The 10,121-nt window shown below is 39.5% G+C and overlaps 1 protein-coding gene across 1 annotated transcript in view; it reads right to left on the bottom strand.

Moving 5' to 3' along the window:
* Positions 1 to 2,932: 2,932 nt before the first annotated feature.
* The window catches only part of MKX (mohawk homeobox), a 48,965-nt gene continuing 41,776 nt past the window's right edge, over positions 2,933 to 10,121 (bottom strand). Inside the window, exons 5-6 of the mRNA XM_074866747.1 lie at positions 5,709 to 5,742; positions 2,933 to 5,564 (exon numbers count right to left, since the gene is read on the bottom strand). Of these exons, the coding sequence (XP_074722848.1) occupies positions 5,378 to 5,564; positions 5,709 to 5,742 (221 nt within the window). The 3' untranslated portion in view covers positions 2,933 to 5,377. The remainder of the gene's footprint in view (positions 5,565 to 5,708; positions 5,743 to 10,121) is intronic.

The following is a 10,121-nucleotide window of genomic DNA, read 5'->3' on the forward strand; positions in this document are numbered from 1 at the left end:
ATTTCACCAGAGCAGCTCCCAACTATCAGTGTCCTCCTACACACAACAGCTCAGCCACGCAGAGCAGTATTAGTCCTCTTTGAAATGCTGCACCAAAGCACAGAGAAATTTGATGACATTGCTGTGGACAAGTGAAGGCATAGAACAAGCAATGGTCCAAAAGCTGCACAGACATGTTCTCACCATGCTGAGTCCAGTCCATGCTCTTCTGGGGCCCTTGATGTAGCAGCTCAGGCTTGATGCCAAACTTGGTTACCCAGTTTCTGAACTAGGCCACCTTTCTGTCCAGCTGGCTCAGAGCAGGCATGCAACTGTTGGCACTTGGCCATGGAAACATGCCTTGGCCCTCCGACCTTCAGAAATGCTTGTATTTGTTAGATTAGGAGTCTGGATCCCTTTGAAGTTCTCTCTGATTCTGCAAGAGTCTCACAGATTGTTCATAGTAACACAGGAATAAAGCAGGGGTCTGTCATGCTTGAAGCTGTCACTGTGACCACTGAATTGGTGCCCACTGGACTTTAGAGCTGCTTGTAGAGTACTGGAGGGTCTGGCGTTCTCAGTCTGTGACAAGTCCAGGCTCCATTTTCCTGCAAGTAACTGGCCATGGTTTAAGAAAGTGTAGTCACACTAAGGACTGAGTTGAAGCACAACCTAAACTCATAGCTTCATAGCAGAATGTGATATTTCACAGCAGAAATCATTGGTACGTGTGAAAGTCAGCCATGATAGAAGACAGCTGCTCCCTTCCCTTTGCTACATAGTAAGTGGGCATCTGAGACAGTAACCAGCCGGAGGAGCAGTGACAAGCTTTGCTGTTGTAACTGCTTTTCTCTCCCAGCAGTACAAGGAAACTGGCTCTGCTGGGGATGCTCTGAAGTCCTCAGTACTCTTCTGAATGTGGAAATTATGAATAAGAGTTGTGTAGCCCTGGTGGAGTTCAATTTATAGGAGCTTTGTTGCAGCTTTGGGAGGTTGGATGACTAGTCACACTTTCATCTTCCACCCCACACAGGGGACTTAACAGCAGATACACCTGTCTCCTCCAGCCATGGGAAGCCATGCAGGGGAATATGGCCCAGAGATTCCTCAAGACCAAAAGAAACAGAGGCATAACTGAGCCTGAAGGATTCCTGAAGGAGGCTCTGATCTTGGTGGCTGCAGCGTCGCTGCTTGGCAGTGCTTTGGTAGGCAGGGTGGGGTGTGCTCCAGCGGCACACTACCTAATAGCCCTGACTGGCCCTGCGTGATTTTTCATGCCAGTATTCACTCATTGTGATGAAGCAGAAAGAGAAGGCAGTTCCCTGGTACTCTAGAGCATTCCTGGGGCAGTCACAAACTCCTTCCCTGAAGCAGGTCCTCTTTTGACTAATGCAGAATGATCCTCACACTCTCCCACAGCTCGGGATGTTGCAAGGGGTACAAAGAAGGACTTTCTGCACATTAAGAGTATGGTGAATTCCAGAAGCTCATGATTATCAGAGATCCCACTCATTTTTATAATCAAAGCTGCTTCCTGTAATAGCATCTCACATTTGGTGTTGTGGATCTCCACTGATGGATAAGTTAGGTGGATAAAAACATCATTCATCAAAGCCAGGGCACATAATGAACAGCCAGCCGAGTAAAGCAATAATGGAAGAAATAGGTTTAAGCACACATAGCCTTCTCCCTAGCCTAAGCTAAATCCATTCTTCCTTGCACAGTAGAGAGGTGCTATCAACCTTCCTTCCCCATTTTCTCCTTCTAATCCACAGTGCAGTGGTTACTTCATGCACTTGCATGTGGGCATCCAAGCCTAGCTGCCATCCTTTGCCAGACTCCAACTTAAGCCACCAAGTTATCAGATGTCCTCAAAATGGCCTATGTGTTGTCCTGGGACTTGCTCTGTCTCCCTGGTGGAACTGCTTCACCTGGCATATATATTTATACATTGGGCCACCAACTGAGAACATGAGGCCACAAAGTGATATAGTTCAGTGGTTGTAGCTGTTGTATGATGCTGGAAGAGGAGACTGTAGTCCTGATCCCAATGTATATTCTAACTACTGAGCAACATGGCAAAATTGGAGCTCCCCTTACTCTCAGTGGTTTATAAGAGACTGGGAGTGCTCAGCTCTTGCAAATTATGTGACAGAGTAGGTGGAAGCACTATGAGTTGGTTTCTTCATGTCAGACTTGGGTACAAAGTAGATGCCAAGAAGCTCAGCATCACTAGGACATGGGTATTTCTATACATTCCCAACAGCAAAAGTAATTCTGTGCATATTCCCTCAGGAACTTGCATATCAGCTGAATATCCAAATCTCCACTGACTTGTTGGACGGCCACAGTGGCATACATCTATCACAGATAAGCAGGACAGAAAACCTGGAAGTGCCAATTGCCTACCAAAACCTTAGTTATCAACCTTCCCATGCAACTGGAGGAACTTTGCTGAGGCACAAAAGTTAGGAGACCAGTTGCAGTACTATGAACACTAAACTTCTATATGGGCTGACTGCATCTCCTTCTCCACCAAGGCTTCACAGCCAGAGTGTATCCATACATGGCACTGTTGACAGATGTAGCTTGTAGCCATAAAAAACCCTAAATGACCAAAGTCCTTCCAAGCTCATGGACCTTCTCCAGTGACTCAGGACAGTGATTAGCTATGGCTTCCCTCTGCAGTCCTCCAATGTGGAGGATTTATAAACATCATGCCATGTTGTCGTTAGCCTAAACTTGCTGAACAGCCATCTTCATCAGGGATGTGCTAAACTACTTCATATAACTGTGTACCACAAGGTGTATTAATCAAAAGGGTAGCATTCTGTTTTGTCTTTGCCTATCACATGCTTGTATCCCAGTATAGAGAAACCTTGACTATAACAGGAAAACAGAAGTGCAAATTACTAAGGACAGATAAATGAATATTTAATTCAAACCAGCAAGATGTTTGCAGTTATTTATTTTACTAAAATGGTTACATATGTTGAAACAAAGAAGAGCAATAGTAATAATGTTTGTTTTTCCAATATCATAAATAATTATTGAGTCTTCATTAGCTGTTGGCTCAGCACTGATCATGATTTTTGTTATTTAAAAAAAGACACACACATCATTCATTAGAATTTGTGTTTTCAGAAAACTCTAAAGCAGCAGTAGAAAAAAAATAAATTAAAGGAAATCGTAACAAGAAATTATGCCAAGTATTTCTTAAATTTAAAACCCACTTGATGTGTTTTACAGATTATTCTTTGTGCTTTGATCATTTAAAAAAAGAACCATGAACAAGTTGTTTATACAATGGCTTGTCTTCTCCAGTTTTACTCCAGAGAAGTCCCCAAAAGTCCCTTTTTTACAAGACAAATTTTGTTGTCATTTATACAGACAAAAACACTGTGAATATTTCTAACAGAAAAGTTTGTCAAAACCATCAATTTATTGTCACAAAATATTTAATACCAGAATAACTTATAATAGTATGAACAAAAGTGAAGTATTAACTCTCTGCTATTAGTTATAAACTCACATTATTATGTCAAAATCCAGTAAAGTATCAAAAATTAATGTCATGGAATCTTAGACATATAATGATGCAAGTCAGTAAAACATATACTTCAACTGTTCATACAGTCATGACATACATTTCTTGCTTGGCACTTTAAGTCAATGCAAATCAGCAATTTAGAAAACAAAGTAAAAATATATATGTACAAAATATTTTCATATCAAATCATTTTCATTGTACACTAAATAAACCCAACAACATGTTATGTTACATCAAGAAGTTTCCTAAGAAGTCACACCAAGGCTGGTATTTGCAATGTATCTTGACTATTTTAGTGCAACTGGAACAGCCTCTACTTGCAAGTTAGTTTCATCATTAGCACAGTTCTGCTTCCATTGAAGTGGGAGTTCTGCCATTAAACTCAGTGGGAGCAGGACTAAAGTCTTGTCTTGTTCATTGATGGCTCACCAAAAAGAGAAACAAGGAGAGGGATAAGTAGGAAAAAACCTGACAGGATACCCACAGGAAAAAATCCAAATCCTAGCAACAATCAGCTCTTTTCCAGTTTTCTGTAACTGACTTGGTATAAATTGGTTTTGGCTTTGCCACTGTTTATTCAAGCTCCGTAAACCTCATTAGACTATTGTTATATGACTTAAGAATAACTTGTACATCTCCCAATAAAACTTAAAAATAAACTTGGTTTTATGCTAGTTGTTACACTCAACAGCAGTCAAGTTTAGAGACATGACACTTAATACATGGTTTAGTATCTACTTAAAACCTTCCCACCTTAAATGCTGAGATTTTTTCATGTCCTATTTGTGTTTCTAGTTTGGGCTTTGATAGTTTATATTATAGCTTTTTCTCACTGAAATGTGAACTGTCAATCAACTGTCCTCATTTATGCAGTACCCACAAAATAAAAATGCTTAAACCACATTAAAGTAATAAGTTCCACCATGGAAACTTTTTTGAGCTCCATTCCAAATAATAAATGGCACTACAGATTTAGTTTTGTACAAGAAGAAATCAATTTTACTTCTACCAGAACTTCAGTAAGTCACTAGCAAAGCTTTAAAATTATAGAAATTCAACTTGAATTAACAGCTAGTCTGGCTAGAATCTTCTGAACTAGAAATCCTTAATGAGCAACACAGCTGGGAGCATATGTATAAGTTCAAAATAATCTAAACAATTAACTTATTTCCTAAATTTGTGTGTTCTAGAGTATTGCACTTTTCAAAGGAATGATTTTGGTATTTTAATATACTGCATATACAGGTAAGAAACATGCATAACAACCTCATTGTCACTTTGACAAAACATACTGTACAATTTTTATAACACTGTTGATTAAAAAAAGAGAGTGAAAATGATGTAACGATTTCATTAAGACTTGTCAATTTGGACAAGTCAAATAAGCACAACTCTCCAGGGCCTCCAGCAGTAATGTGTTTAGCCCTAGGCTGCTTAAGCCCACTTGGAATAATATACAAAGTTTAAGCATTATGGCATTGTCATTTTGAGGCATAGTACTGTTGTACTATGCCCACGTTATAGCTTATTTTTTGAAAGCAAGGCACTTACTGTAATAGCAATGCAAACATCTTATGCGCACTTTGATTAACATAAAATAAGTTAATGTTTTGATAAAAACAGGGATTTTTTATAATTTACATGCCTTTTATAGAAGCAATTGAACATTTCATTTAACACAATGAAAACGTCTGAGTCAGAAGAAACATTATTTTTTTTAACTGACCGTACTGTAAAAGGGGGCCTATTTTCCACATTTGCCTCATATCTGTGAATCTGATTTTGCTGAAAACCAATCCCGCGAGGAAAATGTCCGTTTGACAGGAAAAAGAAAAAAGGACCCATCTCTTAAAACTGCTGAACTAATGGCACTTTAACAGTCTTTACTTCTGATATATGTGATGATTTCTGAATGATGCAGCTGGTAGTTCCCTGCAGTTTATCCTTCCCCTGGGCAAGGTTCGTTAGGGCCATAGCTGCGTTGATCTCCTTCCAGTATGTTTCATCTTTGCTGGTTCCTTTTCTGTTAGCTGCGCTAGATTCAAGCAATAACAAATATTTACACGTACAGCTTACATAGCTACGTGATGGTAGGAAAACTGTGATAATAATAATAATAATAATTATTATTATTATTATTATATTATTATTTTGGAAAACTGTGAAGTCCCTTACTCACCTTTCACACTTATTTGGTCCATTCTCCAAAGTTTCTGAAAACAGAAGAAAATAAATGTCTATTTTCTTTTAATAGTTTTTAAAACAAACAAGTTCATGGAAGAGGCATATGGAAAAATAACTCAAGATTAATTCCAAAATTGATACCAGATTTCCAAATAAAATCTTTGCTTTGACACATAAAAAGGGCCAGCTTCATGCAAGTGTCTGCCTGGAGAAATCCACACTGAACTTGGAGGAGGGCACATGTGAAAAATAATGCAGTGGGGAGGTTCCTCAGACATGACCTTACAGAAATAGGCTTTGGTGAGGCAGAACCTCACTCAGTCTCACTGGCAGAACTGGTGCTGAACTCTGCCCAGCACATCCCACACCAGCCTATGTCTGGGAAAAGGTTATCTTGGCAATAGTGAGAATAAAGCTAGTCTTGGAGGTTCACCTACATTTTGCAGAGTGATAAAGCTAGCTCTTTTAAAACATAAATCCCAAGGACATAAGGAATTGCAAAACCTAAAAATAAAAATCAGCTTCATTGCCCTTCAGTGAATGCCTTCTTGTATGCACTAAAAATAGGACTTTCACCCATGCACACATGATGTGTGCGGTTTTTAATGCGCCCCTTGCCCAGGCTGCGACTCAGTCACAGATGCAGGCTGAGAAGGACATAAGTAACAAGCACACCTGGTTAACAGCCTTCAAAGATGAAATTGCATCACAGGCATAAGCTACGCTTTCCCATCAAGAGTCACATTTGTTCATTCATTAAGTCCTCACATCGCAGAGAAGCCAGAAATATTTACCAAGCAGAAATGTATAAGCTTTATTCAGTGGGCTTGCTATCCTGACACAGAAACACATTATAGAGGAATGAGAAGCCGATGCCTAACTGCAACACCTACGGAGAACGAGTCAAACAAAAGAAACATCAATGACATGAGCACTGATGTCTACAAAAAGCCCCTAAACGCAGCATAAATCTCATAAAGTAATACACCTCTTTATGAGGCTACATTCCCAACTAAAAATCAACCTTGCTGCTTGATTTCCTTCAGATTATTAATTAAAAGTTGATCTTCTCTTTAAACAGAGCTTCCGGTGAAATAGGTCTCAAAGCATATTGCAATCCTTAGAAGCTCTCCACTTATGAATGACTTTGCCCACCGCTGACCAGCAGCCCATTTTCTCATACATACAACTCAGCCCAGCCACACTCCCCAGCACTTGGAGGCAACCACTGAGGCACAGTCTCACCAAAGAAATGCAGGGAGACCAGCTGTAATTTCAGAGGTCAGATGTTTGCCAAGCTGTTTGATTTAGCAGGCCTCCATCCTTTCGCAAAACAGCTTTATAAATAAATGTCCACAAGTGACCAAGGTTCACATTTTGTTCCAAAAGAGCACATCTTAAATCAGTATCTCTTAAGCTCTCCTAGATCAATGCTTGAAGAGGATTCAAGAGGGGGAAGATCGACCTATGCAGAGGAGAGGGAACCAAGGAAAAAAGAAACATTTGGTCCAGAGAGGTACTGAATGACACTAAAAGTCTCCTTCTTCATGCCGTACTTGGCTACAAATAATTTTTCAGCCCTGCTTTTTTTTTTTTTTTTTGTTAATAGAGACAATTTTAAAGAGGTTTAGGACTGAATAGGTCAGTAGGTATAGAAATGGAAATGGCAAGTAATAGAGAACATCGTTGCCAGAGCAAACCTGGATATAAATACACCTCTCTCAAGCATCTGTCAGTTTCTTTTGCTGTTGGAAAATATTTCCTATGAACAAAAAAATTGCTTGTACAAACTTCTGAGGAAAGTAGGTGTGAATGGTGACACACATTCCAATTCCAGCGTTTATTTGAAGGAGTATTTGCAAATATTTTTTACTGGTGTTTAGCCAGCTCTAAAAGAAAGCGGCTTGCCCATGGTATATAAAAGTGGTAGCAAAGCTAAAAAATAAAATCTAGGAGCAAAGAGCTACCCTTGCTGAAGATTTTTCCTGAATTACAAGTCTTTTTTTATTCCATTCAGGTTTTATGTTTTTTCAAACAAATAATTTATGTCAAAGAAACTCGAAACTGGGTTACAATAAAACCATCATTGATAATTTGCAAAGCTCTTGCTAATAACCGCTGTAAAAGCATGTTAGTACAATGAAGTCTGAAAATCCATCATTTCAAAGCACAGGCCCCCTTTTTCTTGCCAAAAATCCTTTACTGCTATACCAAACCTCTGACAGCATATCCCAGTTTGCACTACCATAGCATCCAAGCAGCTGTCTGAACAGCCCTTAGTGAAGGAAATAAGTCTTACCATCACTTTTTGGATGGGGATAACCACATTGAGAGAGACAAAGACCATTCCCCATGCTCTCCTTGAAATCTTACTGGTCAAACCAACTTGATCCAACTGAAAAGGAAGAGTAGGGTTCACCTCACTTGTCATGAACCTGCCATCGAAGTCATGTAACTTTATCCAGACTAGTTGTCCAGACTCCATTCCCAAATGACAGAGATGTCCTCCAAGAAGTGCTTTCAGCCCACCTGTCTAGCACCACAGTCCAACATCCCCAAGTGCTGCTGCAAAGCCAGACTGCGAAGCCCTCTTCTGTGGCTACATCCTCCCACTGTTTCCCTTTGGGCAGCATTATCATCCATGTGGGTATGCTGTGAGCTGGATGAAAGGAGGACCATATCTCTCCTTTGGAGATTATACTGGTGGTGTAACTACAGCCTTAACTGCTTAGCTCAGCCTAGAAGAAATACAGTCTGGCCATGCCTGGCTCTTCACTGACAAGAAAGGGAACATAGATGACAACATTTTATCAAATTTAAAAAAAAAAAAAGGTGAATCTTGCCTGACATTTTGCTTTTTCTTCATCTTTTGCAACCTACCTGCTCAACCTTCAACTACTAATTAAAGCTTTTGATAATTAATGCTTTTGGTATTTGCCATATCTGTACAACAATTGCAACATATATTTCAACTGTTAAAGCAACCTTTTGGTGAGACTGTTTCATTAATATAATTGAAGAACAGCATTCTCAATAAGGAAAGTGGTTTCTTGACCATCGCACAACATAGGTTTCTTCTCTGAGGCCATGAGGAAATGGCACTGGAACTGGGTAATATCTCTGAAAATGGTGACGGAAGGAATGGAAAAATGATGTAGCATACTGAATCTCACCAACTAGCCTCAGCTAAGGACTCACCCCAGAGCAAATGCTGATGGGAAGACCTTGCACTTCATTCATGAGCCCTCTCTCACTACTTGAGAGCACTTTATACAAGGTACCAAGGATGCACTGTAGCTATCCTTTCCAAGCATTGTGGTTAACTTTAATCTAACACATCTTAGGTGGCTGCCACGTCTGGTCTCTCCTGAAAAAGTGTGGTCCTCTCACTAATTGGATCAAGAGCAGGCTGTCACACAAATTTCAACCCTTACAGACTTCTTCAGCTTAGATAAATGTGTCAAGTGGCTCCAGAGAAAGCCAATGATGATGCATTATTATATTTCACACAGTTCCCCTGTGGCCCCACTGGCGAGCACAAATACCTTTCCTAAACAAACTACGGTTGTGCTCAATAGCATATTTATTAATTGAAAAAAAAAAAAAAAGAAGCTGCTGCTGAAGATGGTTTATTCTGTCTCAGAAAGCAATGTGCTTCTTGTGAAAGGCTGCTGGTAGGCTTTCAGCATATGTTGAGATCCTACAGTAAGTCTATTTAATATCAGAAACATTTTTTGTTACAAGTTCGGAAATCACTTAAAACAGCGGTCATTTGCTCTACAACTGGAAAGTTTTAAGCACTATGAAAATGGAAGCTCGATCATTTATAATTAGGGACTGTCATTTATACCTCATTTTCTGGTGTTTCATTCTGCTCCCAGTTGCAAGCATTCAGAGAATCAGCTTTTGCCTGGCCAGGAATGTCTCATTCTGCTCTCACCATCCGCCCAAAGAAACCAGCAAGGCGGGATATTTGTTCCCTCTTGTTTATAATAGGAAGTCACTATAAATCACTTACCAATGGAATCCTGTATACCTTTCCATTAGCATGAGTTTTCAGTATACAGTTTACTGTAGCATGCAGTGCCAAGAGTGTAGTCACTGGACAATACCAGCTTTGTGATACAGTATGGTATTTTTCAGGACTCACATAATTATTAATAATATATGTAGCATATATTTTTTTTTTCACCATGAAATTTCTTCATAAATATTCACTGGCTGATCCTGACAGCTCTCTTGCAAGGTAGCCTGCTGTCCCATTTTAGCAGAGATGGAAATGAGTTTCAGAAGTCCAAAGACAACATGCCTACGCAATACTTTGACCATTTCAAAAGCATTTAAGAGCAGAATTTTCCAGGATTTCTCCTATATTTAAAATGTTTTCTTTTGTTCTTCTGCTATCAGA

Source organism: Strix uralensis, chromosome 1 (assembly GCF_047716275.1).
Source record: "Strix uralensis isolate ZFMK-TIS-50842 chromosome 1, bStrUra1, whole genome shotgun sequence".
NCBI classification, from domain to species: Eukaryota; Metazoa; Chordata; class Aves; order Strigiformes; family Strigidae; genus Strix; species Strix uralensis.